Below are 23,565 nucleotides of genomic sequence, written 5' to 3' on the forward strand. Positions count from 1 at the left end.
GCTGATTTTGGCTCACAGGCCATAGTTTGGATCCCTTATCTATTCATTATACTAAGTATCTGTTCATATCAATATATTATTCTTGATTATATGCAATGACTACATTCTTGATTATAGTCAATGGATATATTCTTATTTTCAACATTTTAAGGAATGTTTAATTTGTAAAAAGTTAAAAGTCGCAGAATGGTTTACCATTCTTATGAATAAAAACAGAATTTCAGGATTTCATATGAATGTTTCTAGTTTATGCTAATTTAATAATACACTTTCAAAGAATGCATTTTCTAATTTTTCAATGATTTAGCATGTTTTCAGATTTTATCACCAATATCATCAAATGATTTATTTGCCAAATTTACCATTTTCCCCAAACTTATATCTCTGAACTCTGATAAAACTTAATGACTTAGAGTGGATTGAAATATTTTAACAGTTTTTGAAGATACTTAGGATATATTGTGCTTGGCCAATTTTTCTATTAACATTTTAAGAAAGGTTCCATTTGTCTGTACCCCAGGTCCCTTACTGCTGCAGCTGAATTGAGCAGGGGACAAGAGAGGGGAACTTGCAATGGGGAAAAGAAACAAAGGAGAGCCAGCATCCAGCACAGCTTGGGCTACCAACCCCTGAAGTTGGGTTGGGAGGAAACTGGAGTCCATGAGAGAAGGAAATGAGGAGCTAAGCAGGTGTCTGAAGCCCTCAGGACTCTGAAATCCTTCCTTCCAACAATAGTCTTAAACTCTGCCAACTCAGCATACTGCAAATTTTATGAATAGCTTAAAAAAACAGGTTTTTGGTAAATCAGTATATTTGGATAATTTGACAAATCGTTACTTTGATTCATGTTCATTCAGTCCATTTGTCTCCTGGCAAGTTGGCTTTTGGAAAATTTCCTATTAGTAGATTGACTTGGGAAGTTGGTATGCTTCCATACTGAAAAGCAGTGGCTTTCCAGAAGCAAAACTAAGAAGGAGCCAGGAGTTGGTCAAGATTGCATCCTTCCTGGAAACAATAGTGTGCACAAACTACCTAGCAAAGTTGGTAATAGCTCATAGTTATCTGCAGTTCATTCTGTGGAGGATGTTAGTGGGTTAACTTGTGGTGTGAATATAAAGTGATGGAACGGATCTTAACATATGAGCCTATCGATTTCAAAGACATACACATTTTGGTAATAGAGACAAATGCAGGCATCGCATGCCTCTATCAAAACATTTCATGTACCCCATAAATATATACACCTACTATGTACACACAAAAATCAAAATAAAAAATAAAAGTAAAAATAAACAAATTAGGGCATATTGGACGTGTGACATGACAACATCAAGGCATTTCTGGCTGGGATTAAACAAAACTAGAGATTATTTTACTACTCCCTAGTGGTGATACAACTATTGCCCTTACTGGTATAAGGAGTTAGCAGACTGGGTTCATATTCTGGCTTTGTCACTTACTGGTTGTGAACTTATATGTTATTCATGTTATAAAGCTTTATTTTCCTCATCTATAAAGTGGAGATGATAACAGAGCATATGCCATTGAGTTATTGTAGGACTCAGAAAGGTAATATGTGTAAGATACAGACCCCATGGTAGGAACTTGGTAAATGATAGTGTCTTTTCTGTCAGTCAGAGATGAGATTGGTCGTGGGTAGGGAGTATGGTTAGTTAGCATTTAAGATTATTGAGGGTGATGATGAAGCATTCACTTCAAGTTACTGATATTCTGAACCGATCCAAATTACATCCATTGACTATCTGCCTTTAGCCAAGGTTCCTAAAATGAACTAAATTCATCTTCAAATAATGTAAATCTATTAAGACGACTATCTCCAATTATTTATTTAATAAAAGGTGGCTATATTGAAAGAGAAGGACCTATCAAATATTTAGAAGGCAGTGTAGTTATTTTGTATTCGGAAGGATCAGGATTTGTACATTGATTCAGAAGATATTTACAAGTGTACATTGTATGCAGAGCCCTGTAGCCACAGAACACGCTTCTCTTCTCCCCCTCAAAGGAGGGTATTGGTCTAGGTGATCTACAGCAATAGCAACATTCCCAACTCTCTCAGTGCAGTTTCAAGTCACAAAACCCAGGCTCTTGATCCCTAGTCTGCTCATCTTAACACTAGAGCACCTGTTTCTTGGCTCCAAAGGAATAGAGAAATGATAGTGCATGCAGAACTCATCTTGCAGGAAGACGTTTTCTAGGAGAGAGAATTAAAATTACAAAAGAACAATTGTAAAGCAAATTACAGTATTATACCCCTCAAATCATATAGTTAAGTGGAATAGAAACTTAGAGACATAGGGTGGTCAATGAAAGAATGGCTAATGAGGGCATTTGAACTGACCACACTTATGGGGACTGTACAGATTACAACGTAATTTTTCTTTTTTTTTTTAATTTTTCAGAATTTTGTTTTCACTTTTTGCATGTGGAGTTGAGAAAAATATTTTTCCAGCTTTATTTAGGTATAATTGACCAATATTGAGGGTATGTGACCCCAGCTTCTGTTCACCTTCCATGGCTTGCCTAGAATACTGAATAAAATAGTGGGAGGCTGGGGCAAAGAGAGGCTGTTTCAGGCTTAATTCCCAGGGAGCCACTTAACAGGAATCCTCTTCTAAGAACATAATGACTCTTCAGGAGAGGTGGGCTTTGGAGCTGCTAGTATCTAGTTATCAAGGATGGCTGAGATGCAGTTGGATTTGAAGGAAAAGATGATACCTGATCCTTGACTCAAGATTTTACATTTGAGACAGGGCATGGTAGTGGGCTTCCTCTGAGATCCTGTAGACAAGCCTTGGCTAGAGTAACCTTAAAAATTAGCTCCATAAACTTTGTTCATAACCTGCAACCAGGAAGGGAAATCTGGTTTTCTTTCCTTCCATCGCTTCAGATTATATCATCTCAGCTGTAAATTAAATAGGGAGAGACATTTAGGATTATATTTTTACTATCATCAGTTTCCTGACTCTCTGCCACAACTGTTCAAAACACACCTTAGTTTGTACTCCATTGACGTATGAAAGAACAGTATTCATTTGGCATCTTTTTCATATTTACAGTTTCATTTATACAGCAAGTAGAAGTAGATGATATTTTAAGCCAAGAACAACCTTGCATTAAAGTAATTCAGCAGTGTTGAGCACTTTACCAATGGATATCAAACCTCGGTAAAATATTTAAAATGAAGAGAGAGAAGAAACATGAAGGGCTCGATTTAAGAGTAATATTTTGAGATTTTACATAATGAGACAGAGGTACTTTTCTTTGTAGAATTAGGTGTTATTTTTATGTAACTACAACTGGCAAAGTGTTCTTTGATCTTTCTCCTTATTTTTAAAAATTAAGTGATACCATTTGGAAAAAGAAAGTTGTGCTTGTATCTGTTCCTAACCAAAGGCCAGCAGTGGATATGGCTGCAAACCCTCTGTTACATGTTATATCCCATATCCTGAGCCCGAACTCATTATTTACATGCACAAACTAGTTAGGTATTAAATATTCCCTAATGTTTTTATTTAAAATTGTAAGTGTTTCTCTGTGACTTTTAATTGTGAGGTGTTTTGTTTTGTTTTGTTTTGTTTTGTTTTGTTTTGTTTTCGGGTCTCGCTCTGTCGTCTAGGCTGGAGTGCATTGGCATGATCACAGCTCACTGCAGCCTTGACCTCCCCAGCTCAAGTGATCTTCCCACGTCAGCCTCCTGAATAGCTGTGACCACTGGTGTGCACCGCCACATCTGACTCATTTTTTATTTTTTCTAGAGATGGGATCTCTCTGTGTTGTCCTGGCTGGTCTCAAACTCCTGGGCTCAAGTGATCCTCCCACCTTGGCCTCCCAGAGTGCCTGTGACTTTTATGTTCTACATCAAATATTTGCCATTTATATTGGCTTATGGAGAGGCACAAAATGTAAATTCACTGGATAATTTGGAAAATATTTACTTGTATTTATATTCTTGATATTTAAGTCGGTGGATTTGAAACAAAACATACTTGCTTCACAACATATTGCTGTCAAAGAGTTTTGTCCAGTAAAACTTACTGCATCCTTTAATACAGCACTGTCCAATAGAACTTTCTGTGATGATTGCGGTGGCCCATAATCTGCTTCATCCAAGACGGCAGCCACTAGCTACGGAGCACTTGAAATGTGGCTACTGTGACTGAAGACTAAATTTTAAATTGTATTTAATTTAAATTAACTTAAATTTTGATTTAGCCACATGTGTCTAGTGACTGCCATATTGGACAATGCAGCAAGCAATACATTCCTATGTTGTTTATCTCAGATATAAAGTTATGCACTATTTAGAAGCCAATATAAAGGTATTAGATTGCTTTTAAGGAACAAATAGAAGCTCCAGCTTGTTCACTAAAATAATTTTGTCAATCCAGGCAGACTTGGGATGAAGGATGTGAAAACATTTTGATTGAATTGACTACTGAGTTTTATCTGTTTATTCCTTTATTTACTTAGCAAATATCCATTAAGCACATAGTAATTGCTCTCCATTGTGTGAAGTGCCTGGGATACAAGAAGTTTAAAGCATGTTCATTGCCTTGAAGAAATTAACCAGGTAGAAAAAGTAGATAGAAAGTAATAAGAAACATTCATATAAGGCAGAAGAGAGTTGAGAAAGAGGGAAGAGTCTAGGATGACTTGTAGATTTCGGTCTTGAGTGACTGGGTGGAAGGTGGCACTATTCACCAAGTAGGAGACACTGGAGGGGGGGAACAGGAGTCTATACCATGTTGAATTGAGGTTAGATGTCCACATGCATGTGCTGAAGGCAGTTGGATATGTGGGCCTACAGCTTGGGAAGAGGTCTTGAGGTAGAGCTGTGGGAGTCACCCATAGTTGAAGCCAAGGGATACGACATGGTCTGCAAGGCAGATAATATAAAGAAATAACAGAACTCCAAGAGCAGCCCTGAAGAGGTACCAGCATTTATGATGTGAGAAAACATTCTGTTAGACTAACATAGCTTATAAATTTAGTCGGAGGTTGAAAAATTATTTTAAAAATATGGAATAATATAGGAATTTTGTTTTTAAATAATATGTGGGCAGATTTACAAGTGACTCCATTTATGTTTGTTTCATGACACTGAAAATCAAATCAGTAAGAAATATTTTATATTTTACATATTTCATATTTTAATTAAATTAATATTAACAACATAAAATATTAATAAATATATTTAATTAAATATATACTTTTTATATATTTTAAACATTCTATATTCGATATAGTCCAGTTATACATGCAAATGACTGACTTAACTCATTAACTAGTTGTTTTATGCTGTGTAAATCAATACTTCCTAAATATTACGTATTTTGGATCTCCGAAATACATTTTTCAAGCTCTTAATTTTTTAGTGTTAGAAATAAATGATATAAGTAAAATGGATTTTTGTCAGGGTCCTCTGAAATACAGAATGGAAAATTTATCTCCATTGGATCAGAATTCACTTTCTGAAACCATGTGGCATAACCCAGGTTTTCTCTTTATTATGTGTCTTCTGAATATGCTTGGAAAGTTTTATAGATATCATTTTGCCACTGTCTTGCTGCTCTGAGGTCTTGTTTTTTATAATATTTATTATCAGACTTTAATTTCTCATTTTGTGGAGTAATAGGGACTTTTCTAAAGAAAAACTCGTGAAAACAAAGTACATTTCAATAACAGAATCTCAGTTATGAAATTTTTAAGGCTTGAAACACTATTATCAATATTAGAAATAAGATTCTCATTCATTCATATTTTCTCCCCCATACTTAATTGGTGAAAAGTAAGCTAGTATTTCGACTCTAGTGTGCCATGAAGCTGCATCTCACCCTGGGCAAATTTCTATCTAATTTTGTTAGAAATGAATTGTTAATGAGCCCCGAGAATGGAGAGTTTCTCTAATTACAGGAAACAAAATTAAATTGGGCCTAAAGGCATTTTTTTTTTGTAATTGCAGTTGGTTTAAAAATTGAAAAAGAATATTCACTCAAACACCTTGGCTTTAAAAATATTGGTTTGCTCCCCACTGTTAAAAAGGCATTGAGACCTGCAGCAAACTTCATTCTAATGAGGGTCCAGATGATTTTTTTTTTGTATAGATGTGTAGAACAACTCTGTGGGAAAAATGATACCTCAAAGATTAATGATGTTCTGTAGTAGGGAAAATAAAGCAAATAGTTTTTATTTGAACCTTTTTATTGTATGATAGAAAATTTTGATTTAAATGGCGAGTGAGATATGCTTACCATCTCTCTTTTTACCTATTTATAGTAGCTCTCAAGGTCAAAGAGGACACACTAGCATGAAAGTCGTGTACGTTGAACCTGCTGCTGCTGCTGCTGCTGCTGCTGCTGCTGCTGCTGCTGCTATCTCAGACGTATGTACATTGAGGACCATAGACTACAATCTTAGACCCTTATCCGTGTGATGTTGATTATTTAGTTAATGTGTGTTACCAAGAAGTATGTCATATGGATGTGACACATGAGCAGTGTTCCACAGTTGCCATCTTGTAGACATTTCTTATTAGGAGCCAGTAACTGCCAGACTTGGAATGGTCCCTGTAGTGCTTAAAAAAGAATTAAGCTAAGCTGTATCCCAGATGTTGTTCAGGGTCTTTTTGCCTTGTGAGTACATTTCGTAATGGAAGTTTACTTACTGACCTGCCTGGTGTAGAAAGCCATGAAGGCCAGAACCTAGTGCCTAATTAGCCTAGGTTGTCTGCATCCGTTCTCTAAGACAATGAATGTATCATCAATTTATTCATTAACCAGATATGACTAGAAAGAATCCTTAAGGGACATACATTAATAGAAATCTACCTGGGTCTACCCTCAGTGATCTGATGAAACTCTAGACTGGGACATAAAACCAAACTGCAAGGAGAGAGGTAGAGAAGAACAGAAGAGGTATCCCAGAAGGCATTTCCCATGTTAAAAAGTGACAGGGTGGTTCCTCACCTTACATGCCACTCCATGGGTATATGTACCATAGCTGATAGGCTGGATCACCACAGTGGTAACAGTGCTACAGAGAGAAAACATGACCGAGACATCAGAAGACAAGGGTTTGATTCCTGATTCTGCCACTTACCAGTTACGTGGCCTGGGGAAAGTTATTTTACCTCGGACAGCCTCAGTTTCCTCATCTGTAAAATGGAAGTAGTAATAATAATCTCTGCCAGGCTACCTCGTGGGGATATAATAATGCTCAAAGGAATCTTGTCGGGATATTTATTTTACTCCTATAATAGAATGAAACCTCTGTGAGAGGAGAGACCATTGGCTGTCTTGTTGGTCAGCATATCCCCAGTATTTTGAACAAGGCTTGTTACACACAGTAGGCAGTCATAAATATTAGATGCACAAATGAGTACTCTATGTTAAAGCACGCTGTTATTTTTATAGAACTCTTCAAATATTTGGTAAAGGGATTTCAAGAGCAGTATAGACAGGCTGCATGCATAGACTCTAACTTTGGTTTTCAGGCCTCCATGTGTTTTGCCTGAATGAATTTGTACTGGGATCAGTGCAGACAGCAGGTCTTTTCAGTATTTAAGTTCTTCTGTAATATGGAGGTGCCATGAGCACGTACTTTAAACATGAAGTGCTGATTTTGTATTGAATTGTCCAAGTATTGCTCATTTAACAAAGTATGTCTATGTGAATAAAACTTTCTCCATTCCGAATAAGTACCTCTGCTTAACCTAATATTCTGCTCAAAGAAGTATGAAACAAAGAGGAAATAAGGTAGAAGAATGCTAATTTAGACAGAGCAGTGTTCTGTTTACACACAAACTAATTACAGGTATGCTAGGAAAAGGGGCCAAGCCAACCGTATAGCTCTAGCCATCAGTCTAACATCTACACAGCTGTCAGGCTTGCTTCATCAGCCCGTCAGTAAATAAATATTTACCCAGGGTTTATACTGTACTGTGTGTGAAGAATCCAGAGTCCCTAAACTTAGTATGTGTTGAAGAAAGCTGGATTAAAATATTCTCATTTTATAAAATATATAATGCCTAAGTAATTATAATATTTAGAGAAAAGTGGGCTGTTTAAAAAAAAAAAAGAAACACATAATCCCACTGCTGTGGCACAGCTGCTATTTAATTTTGCTTATTCCCATTCAGTCTTAGTCCACCGACGTATATATTTTTCATGTAGTTACAATGAAAAATATAGCTTACATTCTACTGCATACCCTTGGCTTCCACTTATCACTAAGTTCCATTTTTTTCAACAGTCACATTGATCATTTTTTAAAACTGTATAATATTCCATGAAATTGTGAGACCTGCTTGCAGCCAAGATGGAGTGAGGGGGCCAGGTTAACCTGCCTACCTGAAACGGGCAAAAATAAAACAGACAAAATATATGACACAACAGTTTTCATGATAATGGCCAGCAGGCAGCAAAGGCCATGGATTCTTGAGCAATTGGAAATCAATGAGAGGAGCTCCACAGTTACCAGAGCTTACTACATAGCAAGTTTCTAGGCCACATTGCAGAGAGGGAGAACACATATGGAGCCCAGTGGACTGCCCGAGTTGAGATTGAGGTGAGAGTATAGGGAGACTAAGTTTGCTAGCGGAGTCCTAGAGAAGAGAGAGCTGCATGGAGAAAGAATGCCAGAGATCTGTGAGGGGCCCCCTCTAGTATTCAGCAGCATATTGATTGGCATATTCACTTGAGGAAGCTACTTGAAGTGGGGCTAGGGGAAAACCATTCCAGAGGATTACAGAGAACAATACTAGTACTCACAAAGGGTTAGTAACAGTTCTTGTTCCTACCAGCCATACTGGAAATCCTCATAACACACAAGACATTAAGTGAGAGTACACAGAAATGTCTTGCATCAGGTGTGGAGAAAAATTAACCCTAATGATATGGTTTGGATCTCCTTTTTCATTGACTCTGTCCCAAATACTTCTCTTAATGATGAGTGTAGGTGACTTATGTTAGTAGCCACCCACATTCTGCCATCCATTCCTAGAGATAGGTTGCTCCTTAGCCATGTTACACTAAACAGGCATGTTTGGCAGAATTGCAGCTTGTGCATTATCAGATTGCTTTTGCACCCAAATCCATTGTGTCGGGAGGTGGCAGGTGGGGTGGGATCTTCAGAAGCAGCTGTCTTTGAGCATGAACCAAGAGCTAGGTAGGACAGAAGCAGACAACACAGAAACAGTCTGCTAGAGCTGATTACTTGCAAATGAGAGGCCAGGACAAACCTGATTTAGGGAATAATCATGAGAGCATCTTGCACTGATTTTATACCTACTATGGTAGGCATTTAGTCATTTATTCATTCAACAGATACTTATTTAAGATTCTAAAAAGCAGTCAAAGAAGGTCAGCCCTGAAGAAGAATAATAACACTGAAAACTAAACTGTATTAAGAGCTTCCTATTTGTGCATTTTACTGGGTGCTTAAGTCCCACAACAGACCTGTGAGGCATTATCATTCCAGTTTTACAGATGGCAAATCTCAGAGTCTTGCTATTGAATAAGTTGCCCAAAGTCACACAGTAAGTGTCAGAGCCAGGATTCAAACCCAGATCTGTCTGATCTCAGTATCTATGTCTCTTACTGCCCAATGAGGCGTCTACTTTTAAAACTATTTTGTCATATTGTCCTATTTGTTGCATGGTTTCCCTTTTGTTCTTTATATATTTGAACATTTTAAATGTGTTTATTTTTAAAGGCCATTTCTGATTCCTTCATTTACTGATTTATTGAACAAGTATTTATTGAACACCTACCAGATACCAGACACTGTTTTAAGTTGGGGGTGGATTCATCAGTTAACAAAACAGTGAAAAATTGTTGCTCTAGAGGAACTTACATTCCAATAGTGAGAAACAGACAATAACGAGATGAAAATATTAAATAAAGAAATCACTGATTAGAAGGTGACAAGACTTAGGCCAGGCACAGTGGCTCATGCCTGTAATCCCAGCACTTTGGGAGGCCGAGGCAGGCAGATCACGAGGTCAGGAGTTCGAGACCAGCCTGACCAATATGGTGAAACCCCGTCTCTACTAAAAAATACAAAAATTAGCCAGGCGTGGTGGCGCACGCCTGTAGTCCCAGCTACTCAGGAGGCTGAGGCGGGTGAATCACTTGAACCTGGGAGGCGGAGATTGCAGTGAGCTAAGATCGTGCCACTGCACTCCAGCCTGGGCGACAGAATGAGACTCCGTCTCAAAAAAAAAAAAAAAAAAAAACTCAACCCAACCCAAACAAAAGAGAAAGTGACAAGACTTATTGAAAAGATAGAACAAGATGAGGAGGTTTGGGAATGCAAGAGATGGGGGAGTACAGTATTAAATATAAGCAATGACTTGAAAAAGGTGAGAAAGCTAGCCATGAAGACATCTATGGTCGGGGGAGACTATTTCAAGAAGAGGAAAAACTTCTGCAGGGTTTTGGAGGTGGAAGCATGCCCGGTGTTTAGAGGAATAACGAGAAGGTCAGAGCAGCTGGAGCAGAGTGAGCAAAGCTGAGAGTAGGTATTGATGAAGTCATAAATGTAAGGAGGTCAGGTTGAGTAAGGCTTTGGAAGCCATTGTATAGATTTTGGCTTTAACTCTGAATGAAATGGAGAATGATTAGAGAGTTTTGAGCAGAAGAATGGCATGACCTGACTTGTTTATTAAAAGAGTCACAGTGTTGAGAATAGACTGTGGGAGGAAGGGCAGGAATGGAAGTTAAGGAGTCCAGTTAGGAGGCTATCCCAGCAGTCCAAATGAGGGATGATAATGGCTTGAAGCAGGGTGGTAACCGTAGAAGTTATGAGAAGTGGTCAGATTCTGAAAATATATATGTGTGTGTGTGTATATATATATATTTTTTTTTTTTGAGACAAAGTTTCGCCCTTGTCACTCAGGCTGGAGTGCAGTGGTGCCGTCTCGGCTCACTGCAACCTCCGCCTCCCAGGTTCAAGCGATTCTCCAGCCTCAGCCTCCCAAGTAGCTGGATTACAGGCGCATGCCACCACACCTGGCTAATTTTTATATTATTAGTAGAGACGGGGTTTCACCGTGTTGGCCAGGCTGGTCTTGAACTTCTGACCTCAGGTGATCCACCCGCTTCGGCCTCCCAAAGTGCTGGGATTACAGGCATGAGCCACCGTGCCCGGCCTTCTGAAAATATTTTGAAGGAAGAGCCCTTGCATTTGTTGGCATTTGATGAGGGGTGTAAGAAAAAGAGAGGCGTTAGGGATGACTTTAAGGTACTTGACATGAGCAACTGGTAGGATAATGTTGCATTAACTAAGATGGAAAAAATTATGGGAAGAACTCACAGCTTAGGGATGTTTTCTTCCTTCTTTCCTTCCTTCCTTCCTTCCTTCCCTCCTCCTCCTTCTCCTTCCCCTTCCTTCCTTCCCTCCTCCTCCTTCTTCTTCTTCCCCTTCCTTCCTTCCCTCCTCCTCCTTCTTCTCCTTCCCCTTCCTTCCTTCTCTCTCTCTCTTTCTTTCCTTCCTTCCTTCCTTCCTTCCTTCCTTCTTTCTCTTTCTTTCTTTCTTTCTTTCTTTCTTTCTTTCTTTCTTTCTTTCTTTCTTTCTTTCTTTCTCTCTCTCTTTCTCTCTTTCTCTCTTTCTCTCTTTCCTTTCTTCTTTCCTACTTTCTTCTTTCAAGACAGGGTCTCTCACTGTGTTGCCCAGACTGGAATGCGGTGGCATGGTCAGCTCACTGCAACTTCTGCTTCCCAGGCTCAAATTATCCTCCCAACTCAGCCTCCCAAGTAGCTGGGACTGCAGGCACACACTGTCAGACTCACCTCATTTTAAATTTTTTTCTAGAGACAGGGTCTCACTATATTGCCCAAGCTGGTCTCAAACTTCTGGGCTCAAGCAGTCCTCCCACCTCAGCCTCCCAAAGTGTTGAGATTATAGGCATGAGCCATTGTGCCTAGCCAATGGTGTTTTCTTTGGGGGGAGGAGTAATATCAAGGACTTAGTTGTGAAAATGTTTATGACTGAGAAGCCCCTTAGACATCCAACTGGAGATGTAATACAGGACTGGAAATTTGAATTTGGGGATCATCAGCATGGATGGTCTTAAAGCTGTAAGCCTGGAGGATGGACACTAAGGTAGATAGCAACAAGGACCAAGGACTGAGTTTTGAAGTACACCCAAAGTTAAGAGATTAGGGGGAAAAAAGGAGGAATTAGCAAAAGAGACTTACAAGTGATTAGTGAGGTAGAAGGTAAGCAAAGTGAAGAAAGTATTTACAGGAAGAAGGAATGATGAACAATGTCAGATACTGCTGATAGATTACATAGGTTGACAATTGAGAAGTGACCATTAGAGTTAGGACCTGTAGGTCATTGCTAAACTTGACAAAAGTTTTGGTGGAGTATGGTGGGGTTCAAGGAGATAATGTCTGATGAGAGTAGGTTTAAGAGAAGATGGTGGAATGGTGGCAGGTAAATAAGAGATAAGATCTAGAGAGGATTTCTAAATTCAGGGTATTTCTTTGTTTTGATTTTTGTTTTTCTTTTTATTATTATTATTATACTTTACGTTCTAGGGTACATGTGCACAACATGCAGGTTTGTCACATATGTATACATATTCCACGTTGGTGTGCTGCACCCATTAACTCATCATTTACATTAGGTATATCTCCTAATGCTGTCCCTCCCCACTCCCCCCACCCCATGACAGGCCCTGGTGTGTGATGTTCCCCTTCCTGTGTCCAAGTGTTCTCATCGTTCAATTCCCACCTATGAGTGAGAACATGCGGTGTTTGGTTTTTTGTCCTTGTGATAGTTTGCTGAGAATGATGGTTTCCAGCTTCATCCATGTCCCTACAAAGGACATGAACTCATCATTTTTTATGGCTGCATAGTATTCCATGGTGTATATGGGCCACATTTTCTTAATCCAGTATATCACTGATGGACATTTGGGTTGGTTCCAAGTCTTTGCTATTGTGAATAGTGCCACAATAAACATCCGTGTGCATGTGTCTTTATAGCAGCATGATTTATAATCCTTTGGGTATATACCCAGTAATGGGATGGCTGGGTCAAATGGTATTTCTAGTTCTAGATCCTTGAGGAATTGCCACACTTTCTTCCACAATGGTTGAACTAGTTTACAGTCCCAGCAACAGTGTAAAAGTGTTCCTATTTCTCCACATCCTCTCCAGCATTTGTTGTTTCCTGACTTTTTAATGATCGCCATTCTAACTGGCGTGAGATGGTATCTCATTGTGGTTTTGATTTGCATTTCTCTGATGGCCAGTAATGATGAGCATTTTTTCATGTGTCTTTTGGCTGCATAAATGTCTTCTTTTGAGAAGTGTCTGTTCATATCCTTCGCCCACTTGTTGATGGGGTTGTTTGTTTTTTTTTCTTGTAAATTTGTTTGAGTTCATTGTAGATTCTGGATAGTAGCCCTTTGTCAGATGAGTAGACTGCAAAAATTTCCTCCCATTCTGTAGGTTGCCTGTTCACTCTGATGGTAGTTTCTTTTGCTGTGCAGAAGCTCTTTAGTTAATTAGATCCCATTTGTCAATTTTGGCTTTTGTTGCCATTGCTTTTAGTGTTTTAGACATGAAGTCCTTGCCCATGCCTATGTCCTGAATGGTATTGCCTAGGTTTTCTTCTAGGGTTTTTGTGGTTTTAGGTCTAACATTTAAGTCTTTAATCCATCTTGAATTAATTTTTGTATAAGGTGTAAGGAAGGGATCCAGTTTCAGCTTTCAACATATGGCTAGCCAGTTTTCCCAGCACCATTTATTAAATAGAGAATCCTTTCCCCATTTCTTGTTTTTGTCAGGTTTGTCAAAGATCAGATGGTTGTAGATGTGTGGTATTATTTCTGAGGGCTCTGTTCTGTTCCATTGGTCTATATCTCTGTTTTGGTACCAGTACCATGCTGTTTTGGTTACTGTAGCCTTGTGGTATAGTTTGAAGTCAGGTAGCACGATGCCTCCAGGTTTGTTCTTTTGGCTTAGGATTGTCTTGACAATGCGGGCTCTTTTTTGGTTCCATATGAACTTTAAAGTAGTTTTTTCCAATTCTGTGAAGAAAGTCATTGGTAGCTTGATGGGGGGGATGGCATTGAATCTATAAATTACCTTGGGCAGTATGGCCATTTTCACAATATTGATTCTTCCTATCCATGAGGGTAGAATGTTCTTCCATTTCTTTGTGTCCTCTTTTATTTCATTGAGCAGTGGTTTGTAGTTCTCCTTGAAGAGGTCCTTCACATCCCTTGTAAATTGGATTCCTAGGTATTTTATTCTCTTTGAAGCAATTGTGAATGGGAGTTCACTCATGATGTGGCTCTCTGTTTGTCTGATATTGGTGTATAAGAATGCTTGTGATTTTTGCACATTGATTTTGTATCCTGAGACTTTGCTGAAGTTGCTTATCAGCTTAAGGACATTTTGGGCTGAGACGATGGGGTTTTCTAAATATACAATCGTGTCATCTGCAAACAGGGACAATTTGACTTCCTCTTTTCCTAATTGAATACCATTTATTTCTTTCTCCTGCCTGATTGCCCTGGCCAGAACTTCCAACACTGTGTTGAATAGCAGTGGTGAGAGACGGCATCCCTGTCTTGTGCGAATTTTCAAAGGGAAAGCTTCCGGTTTTTGCCCATTCAGTATGATATTGGCTGTGGGTTTGTCATAAATAGCTCTTATTATTTTGAGATACATCCCGTCAGTACCTAATTCATTGAGAGTTTTTAGCATGAAGGGTTGTTGAATTTTGTCAAAGGCCTTTTCTGCATCTATTGAGATAATCATGTGGTTTTTGTCTTTGGTTCTGTTTATATGCTGGATTATGTTTATTGATTTGTGTATGTTGAACCAGCCTTGCATCCCAGGGATGAAGCCCACTTGATGATGGTGGATAAGCTTTTTGATGTGCTGCTGGATTCCATTTGCCAGTATTTTATTGAGGATTTTTATATCAATGTTCATCAGGGATATTGGTCTAAAATTCTCTTTTTTTTTGTTGTGTCTCTGCCAGACTTTGGTATCAGGATGATGCTGGCCTCATAAAATGAGTTAGGGAGGATTCCCTCTTTTCCTATTGATTGGAATAGTTTCAGAAGGAATGGTACCAGCTCCTCCTTGTACCTCTGGTAGAATTCGACTGTGAGTCCGTCTGGTCCTGGAGTTTGTTTGGTTGGTAGGCTATTAAGTATTGCCTCAATTTCAGAGCCTGTTATTGGTCTATTCAGGGATTCAGCTTCTTCCTAGTTTAGTCTTGGGAGGGCGTATGTGTCCAGGAATTTATCCATTTCTTCTACATTTTCTGGTTTATTTGTGTAGAGGTGTTTATAGTATTCTCTGATGGCAGTTTGTATTTCTGTGGGATCGGTGGTGATATCCCCTTTATCATTTTTTATTGCGTCTGTTAGATTCTTCTCTCTTTTCTTCTTTATTAGTCTTGCTAGTGGTCTATCAATTTTGTTGATCTTTTCAAAAAACCAGCTCCTGGATTCACTGATTTTTTTGGAGGGTTTTTTTTTTTAATTCTGCTCTATTTTATGTAGCATTTTCTCCATGTCTGTCCAATCTGCTGTCTTGATTGGAAGCCCTATGGCCTTTCCCCCACCACCTCCAAAAAAGTAAAATGCAAGGATCTCCTAAAAATTAGAGCACTTTAACAATAAGCCACCACAGGGAAGATGCAAAGATTTGGGAACAGACTTCTTGAATGCCCTCTTCCCCCTCTCCCCCTACATATTTGCAGTTTACATAACCATCAGGTATTGGAGTTTGCATTTGAAGCCTACTCTATATCCAGCCTCAAAACCCATGCCTCTCTTTTCAAATCCTTTAGCACACTATTCGTGGAGACAATTATGGAATAAAGGTGAATCCAAAACTCCACTGAAAACTGTAAAAGCATGTTGATTTTCTTCCTATCTCCATACATGCATTTTCACCTTAGTCCTAATTGCATTTTAAACTGTTATCTTATTGCTTCCAAAGTAGTTTCTTGGCTTTGTTTTTTCCAGGCCAATTACCATTACTGCACATGATGCTGTCATTTAAGTTAATTTAAGCTCACTGCATTTATATTGATAAGCCCGAACATATGAATACCCAAAAGTGGACACCTTAATTAACATTTGAGAATATAAATTTCTATTGAAAATAATCCAGAAAGCAAAGAGTTAGTGATTAAATCGATAGATGGCTATGAAGAAGAACAGAAGGAAGAGGAGACAGGTCATATCTCCTCTTAATGAATACCGATTCACCATAATCTCATTGTAAATAATGAAAAGATTGTCACATCCCCAGCAACATATCACTTATTAGGGAGTATAAAACATAGTCATTTGAACAGTGAGGTTGCACATTTTCCTGAAGTTGAAATGCTGGGATGTGATCCAACAAACAGATTCTTTGTAGAAAAATCACCATGGGTCTGTGTCTTAAGCCAATCCAGAACAAAAGCAAACAAAATATTTTGTCAGGGATGTAAAATATTTCACTGCTAAACCAGGTACTTAAATTTCAATGGACAGTGATCCACAGACTATTCAAAAAGGATTCAGTTGTTCAGGAAATAGGACAGGATCACTCAATAGAAATATTATGTATGTAGTTTAAGGCAACAAATGGCTTAAAGGTAGCCAGGCTTAGGAAAAAGAGCATTGGGTTTGGAATCAATGGATTCTATCTCTCACTCTGCTCCTGTCTGTCTGTATGGCCTTGCCCTCTTTGACACTATCCAGTGAGAACATTGGACTAGAAGCTCTTAGAGGCCTTTTCACCTCTCTGCTTAAAGTAGTTTTGCTAATAATACTTTCAACTTTCATCTGCCTAAAGACATGCAATAGTTGTTAAACAGCCCCCGGTTGGCCTTTTCTTGCTCTAAGCCTAGGATGCAAGTGCAGAAACTCTGGGAAAATGGCCTTATCAGTGGTGGTGCAGGTCTCCCACTGCTGTCCCATTTCTCTGTGAACCAGTTTGTTTGGGTCTAATAATGAGGAATGGGAGACGAGGTGACTACCATCCTTGGCAACTATCTTGACAGCATCCTACTGACACCGCTGAAAGGCAGAATTGTTTTTGCCATGCCTTTTGATCTATAAACATTTTTTGATGCCTTTATTTTTAGTGTTATGTATACTGTGTTTCTCTTCTTCAGTTTGTCAGTGTATACCTTGTGGCATCTATAATCTTTGCTTGTTATCTTCCAGCAATATTTTTAAGGAGGTATTTGATGATGATTTTTGTTAGGTTTTCAGTTGATTGCAGCAGTGTTAGAAATTGTGATGTGAAATGCATCAAAGTTTGTATTCTGCCTGTGTTTCCTATTCTTTCTAACTCCAAAATGCAATGTCCTATCTTTCTCTTTTGGAAATGTACAGGACCAAATCGATGTTGCAGAAGTTGAGCAGTATGGACCACAAGAAAACGTTCATATGTTTGTAGATTCTGATTCAACTTATTGCTCCAGTACAGTTTTCCTGGATACTATGCCTGAATCTCCAGGTAGGTACATTTATGCATTTGGATAGGGACTATTAGAAGAAAAACAGTGACCCACAGGGTAGTTACAGTTTTCCAAATGAATATAATGCTCTATAATACTGTGAAATCACAGAGTGAATTCCAACTTTCTTCATCTTCTGTAAATATTTGAGATGATGATTTGAGAATAATAAAAATGAGTATTTCATCACAGATTCAAGTGCTTGGAAATGGTCTTTTCTCCTGTTTAATTTTAATCTTCTAAAAATTGGCACTGGATCTCAATCCTTGAAGGAATAGCGTTTTATCTTTTTATACTCGTGTAGTCTATTCTGCTATCACACAGTGTCTGGATTCCAAAGAAACCTCTTGTTATTGAGTTTTCATGCCAATAAAGGGGGAAAGTGAGAGTCTCTCAAAAACAGTGATATTTCTTTAATGAGTTTCAGTATTAAAGATATTTCGTAACCGTAATTGTTTAAAAAGTACAAAACTTAAGGAAATGGTGGATGCATAATACAAATTATATCTCCTAATTAATCTTATCATAAATAATTGGTATGTGGAATCTCCTTATATAGAAGTAATAAGCTCTATTTTAATTTTTATTTCACTCTTTTTCAGTTTTTAAATCCAGTTTTAGTATCTCCAACTTTTAAAATTCTTAGTTAACAACTTTTCCATTGTTGCTGTCAATCTCAAAGCTGTGTTTAAAAAATTCCTTCCAAAACAATTGATTTTTGGCAGGAGAGGTCAAACTCCATGAACTCATAATTGTGATTTCTAAAATTTATAAGAGCATTGATTGCTTTAAACCTATTTATCTGGACCTACCATTGTAACTTTGCTATAGAGAATTATTTGTATTCACTACTGTTAAGCCAATGATGGAGAAATCCTTATAACCTTCCACAGATGACTGTTCTAACAAAACGAGCATATTGAAATGGCTAGCAGCTTATGGCTGATATGGTAGAAGTCAAGCAACTCCTGGGTTTCTCACTATCACTTACAGATAATTTAGTAGCTTTGTTTACTTGGAATCAGAAAATTAAAAGATGGTAAACTGGGCCGGGCGCGGTGGCTCACGCCTGTAATCCCAGCACTTTGGGAGGCCGAGGTGGGCGGATCATGAGGTCAGGAGATCGAGACCATCCTGGCTAACACGGTGAAACCCCGTCTCTACTAAAAATACAAAAAATTAGCCGGGCGTGGTGGCAGGCGCGCCTGTAGTCCCCGCTATTCGGGTGGCTGGGGCAGGAGAATGGCATGAACTCGGGAGGCGGGGCTTGCAGTGAGCCGAGATCTTGCCACTGCACTCCAGCCTGGGCGACAGAGCAAGACTCCCTCTCAAAAAAAAAAGAAAAATATGCTAAAATGATTTGGAAAATGGCTTTTAGTGGAAAAAAGAGTTAAGCAGAAGAATTTAGCTAACAGTCTAAACACTGGAAGTATCCAGAAACAAGAATTTTTCAAAATATTTTCAATGGTCATCCCAAACTCATGCTATGATTAAAGGACAATTTGCTCATGACCATAGCATGGTAAGGTATGCAACCCCAGGCTGCAAAAAGCAGATAGGAAGTGACGGAGTGGTTCATTCTGCCTAATCCAGATGTTTCTCTTTTCCAAACTTTTAATCTTGAAATAATTTTGGACTTGAAGAGTTGCAAAAATAGCACAAAGAAAAAAATAGAAAAATAAGGGAAAGACACCATTTAGGATAACCTTCATTTAGCTTCCCCTAATGTAACATTTTACATAACCACAGTACAGCTGGCAAAACTAAGAAGTTAACATTGATGCAATACTTTTAAGTGAGCTTCAGCCTTTATTCAGTTTTCCCAGAAAGTTGTTTTTCTGTTCTAATAACTAATCCAGGATCCCTCATTGAATTTAAATAATATGTGTTTTTAGTTTCTTCCAGTCTTTGACAGTGTCTCATTCTTGCTTTTTTTTTTTATCATCCGATACTTTTGAAGTATATGGGCCAGGTATTTGACAGAATGTCCCTCAATTTGGGTTCGTCTGATGATTTTTCAAGATGAGATTGAGGTCTTGCATTTTGGGGAAGAATACCACAGATGTGATGTGCCCTCCTTAGGGCATCATATCAGAATATACATGATGGTATGTTTTATTGCTGGTGGTGTTAACTTGATTGCTTGGTTAAGGTGGTACTGTTTTCCCCTTTGTACTTATCAAATATTTGAGGGGAGCTACATTGAGAACATGCACATAATGTTTTCTGTTTCTCCTTAAACTCTCCTTCACATTTAGCATCATCAGTGGAACTGGCCTACAGCAATTACTTCTAATGCCAATTTTTTATTTCCCTCGTTTTTTGTATATTTATTAACTGCAATCTTGCTGTAAGAAAGAGTTGTTCCTTGTCTCTCTTTCATTCATTTATTCGTACATTCATTTACATCAGGATGAATCCATGGGCATTTTTTTATTATTTGGTTTGCAATCCAATACCGTCATTAAAAAAAAATTGTTCCAGCTTTGGCTCATGGGGCTCTTTTAGGTTGGCTCCCTTGTCCTTTTATCATGTCTGCATCTTTTTTTTTCCCTTCACTTCCTTATTTCCATTATTACATGTTGTCATTGAAATCAACCCCTTCTTTAAGGAACCTTATTTAGGTCCTTTATTTGGAGAGTGGTATTTAGAAACGAAGATCTGGGTGCTAGTTGTACTCATTGTTACAGGTGTGTCACTACTTCTAAACCCTCTCAGTGGACTAGGAAAGATGTCTATTCATACTAACCCATGCAACCATATACAACCATCTGTATTTATTTCAGCATGTAACAACCAACAACAACAACAACAACAACAGGAGTTCATTGATAGTTCCTACTCCAGCCCAGTATCATAGGGTTCATTCTAGCCTTTTCTGTCTGCTTATTTGTAATTTTTATCTCTGACAGTGAGAAATCTGGCTTTCATTATCTATAGTATATTTATTGATTTTTCCAATACATAAACATTCATAAAAAGTAGTTTCACAATTGCTAACCTGTACCCCTTAAGGAACAAATTTACCATTTGGAATTAATTTGTGTGTGCATTTTTTTTTTGTCTTTAGCTTTGCAGTATCCAGGCAAACCTCTGTTTTCTGAAGTTCCTGCGTTAGCTTCTTTATTTCTCACCCCCGTCACTGTGGATATGTCATTTATCTGTAATAGAATTAGATTCATTTGTTACAGTCTGTATTTTCGCCTAGGTTTTCCTGCCTCCTGATCAATTTCAATTTTATATACAGTAAAATTCACTCTTTGATATATACAGTTCTATGGATTTTGACAAATGTTGAGAGTCATGTATCCATCACCACAGTACCAAACAGAATAGTTCCATCACCCCCAAAATTCCTTTGTGCTCCCTCTTTGTACTCAACCTTTGTCTCCCATCCCCTGACAACCACTGATCTGTATTTCACCTCCGAAGGTTTCCCTTTTCCAGAATGTCATGTAAGAGGAATCATATGACATCTAGCCTTTTTGGTCTAGCCCCTTTCACTTAGCAAAATGCATTTAGGATTCATCCACGTTTGCATGAATCAACGGTTCATTCCCTTTTATTGCTGAGTAATACTGCATCTTATGAATATATCAGGTTTTAAAACTTCATTCACCTGTAAAAGAACATCTGGATTGTTTCCAAGTGTTTTTTGATCATGAATAAAGCTACATTAAACATTTGCGTAGAAGTTTTTGTGTCGTATGAATATAAGTTTTCAACTCCTGGTTGTGGGACTGCTGGGTCATTTGGGAAGTATGTGTTTAACTTTATTAGAAACTGACAAAATGTTTTCAAAAGTGACTGTACCATTTTGCATTATTCAAATAATGTTCTCCACTGTGCTTTTCAGGGCTGTTGAAACCAAGTCATGTCATAACACCTCCCAGAGAACTTTGAGCACTCCCGAGGTCCCACATTCTGGGTAACCCAATTGTGCAGAAGTGATTTATGACTAGATTTTATTTGGTTTTATCGGTTGGATGGTACTAAATCTCCAAAAGCAGAGCCAAAATAATTTTATAATGAATGAAATGACACTAACAAATGCAGTGGGTTTAGGCACTAGCTTAAGCTGGAGGGTAGGCAGTGGTAACTTCAAACACTCTCTCCCTTTTCTTCATTTTCAAATATGAACAGATTTTTAAAATAATATTCTGAATGATTCCTGGCACATCTCATCCTTAACATGGGCTAAAATGACCCTCGTACAGTCTTTTTGATAACATTAGTACTTTTGCTTTTTAAGTCATGAACTCCCCTGTGCTTTCTTCCTCAGCCTTACCCTTGCAAGACTTTCGAGGTGAGCCTGAGGTGAATCCATTGTACATGGCAGACCCAGTGGACCTGGAGTTCTCGGTGGATCAGATGGACTCAGTGGACCAGGAGGGCCCAATGGACCAGCAGGACCCAGAGAACCCAGTTGCCCTGTTGGACCAGGCAGGCCTGATGGATCTAGTGGATCCAGAGGACTCAGTGGACCTGGGGGCTGCTGGCGCAAGTGCTCAGGTACCTCTGAAAGTCTCGCTTCACTCGCTTCACGTGTTTGTCTAGATAGCTAACCTTGCAAAGCCCAAATTTTCACTCTTGTGACCAGTTTCACTTCACAGAAAGTATGTTTGTTACTTTTTCAAAACTATATCACTATTTCTGTTATACTGGATTTTCAGATGCCGTTGAGAACTCAATGGACCCTCACAAACAGGGAGATTGGAGGTTCTCTAAGTAAGACCAAATCCCTGTGCTCTTCTTAATATGAAATCCCATGGACACTTTGTACTTGAGGAAAAGTTTGAGCCAAATAAGAAGCTTAGCTGCTAAGAAAAGGTGGTATTTTTAAGAGCCCTGCTTTTAATCACCTGTGAGAGCATGCTAACCATCTAGAGGGAAGACAACTTTCTGGCCTTCCCATACCAACCCTCTCCCTGCACCACAAGCTAGGTTTTCCCAGTGGAATTTTTATTAGGTTAGAACATGCATTTCAGAGTCGTTAGATATACCCAACCTTGAAACATCAGTACCAATGTACAGTCCAAGGCCAAATCAAAATGGTTGGATTAACTACTGTGTAGTTCCTCTACCCCGAAATATGTGTACATAACCACAGATTTCAACGATCATCTTTTATATTAGACAGGATTATTAAAATCAGGATTAGAAGCCAAGCTAATGAGTTGATGGTCAGTTACCTGGAATTGTGTGCGTTCATCACTGAGCCTAAGATTGAGTGACTCCGGTTCAAAAGGATCCTCATCCAGTGAAAATAATTAAGGGCTAGAACACAATTGTTTGAGTTTGGCCCCAGCAGTGTGGCCTTGGCAAATTACTGAGCCTCAGTTTCTCCATGTTGAAGTGGTCTTGCCTTGCGGGGATTTGCAGACTGCTGTGAAAATTCTTTGAGCTATTTAAAAGGAAATTTCTGTGAAAATCTGCTGTGGCCTGATTTACGTCCTTATCATGCCAAAAAGTTGTGGTCCCCCTTTCACTGTTGACAGGTTTATCTTCTCTTTTGAATTAACTTGTAATTAAATTTTGAAGTATAACTTTTAAAAAATCACCAAAATAACCAGCAATGAATGTGTGTCATCTGGCTCTGCATGTGCTAGTGTATTAGGCTTATTTCTGGGTGCCATGTATCAGCAACCTGGAGTGTATCCAGAAGATGGAGACCAGGATGAGGAAGGGGCTGGAAAACATCTTAATCAGTTGCCGAAGACACTGAGAAGGGAAGAATGGGAAGGGACAGGACAGCTTTATCCAAGTAGTTGAAGGGTCATAAAGTGGAAGATATGGTTCCAGAGGATCAAGGAAGCAGACTGGCACTATTAACCATTCTCAGACGGATTAGGTCACCTCTCAAAATAGCAAGTACTCTCTCCTTCGATGGAGTGGTGAGAGTCAATGCTTGGCAGCTCCTTTTCCAGGAACAGCAAAGAAGATTTCTGCTTGGAGAGGGTGAGAGGATGTGATAACCTGTAGGGTTTGTCTCTTCCAGTCCTGAGTTTAGAGGGGTGTGTGTGTGTGTCTGTGTGGGTGTGTACACACGCG

At 38.6% G+C, this 23,565-nt stretch overlaps 1 protein-coding gene across 15 annotated transcripts in view; it reads left to right on the forward strand.

The window, feature by feature from the left end:
* Positions 1-23,565, forward strand: part of PASD1 (PAS domain containing repressor 1) — a 115,441-nt gene that overhangs the window by 79,681 nt on the left and 12,195 nt on the right. For 11 of the 15 annotated variants that reach the window (XM_055376084.2, XM_055376086.2, XM_055376085.2 and 8 more), the window contains 3 exons: positions 6,301-6,406; positions 17,390-17,513; positions 21,797-22,026. In XM_055376084.2, coding sequence (XP_055232059.1) covers positions 6,301-6,406; positions 17,390-17,513; positions 21,797-22,026 — 460 coding nt within the window. The remainder of the gene's footprint in view (positions 1-6,300; positions 6,407-17,389; positions 17,514-21,796; positions 22,027-23,565) is intronic. The other 4 variants (XM_055376097.2, XM_055376093.2, XM_055376096.2 and 1 more) reach the window with 1 other exon arrangement.

Source organism: Gorilla gorilla, chromosome X, assembly GCF_029281585.2.
Source record: "Gorilla gorilla gorilla isolate KB3781 chromosome X, NHGRI_mGorGor1-v2.1_pri, whole genome shotgun sequence".
Lineage (NCBI taxonomy): Eukaryota > Metazoa > Chordata > Mammalia > Primates > Hominidae > Gorilla > Gorilla gorilla.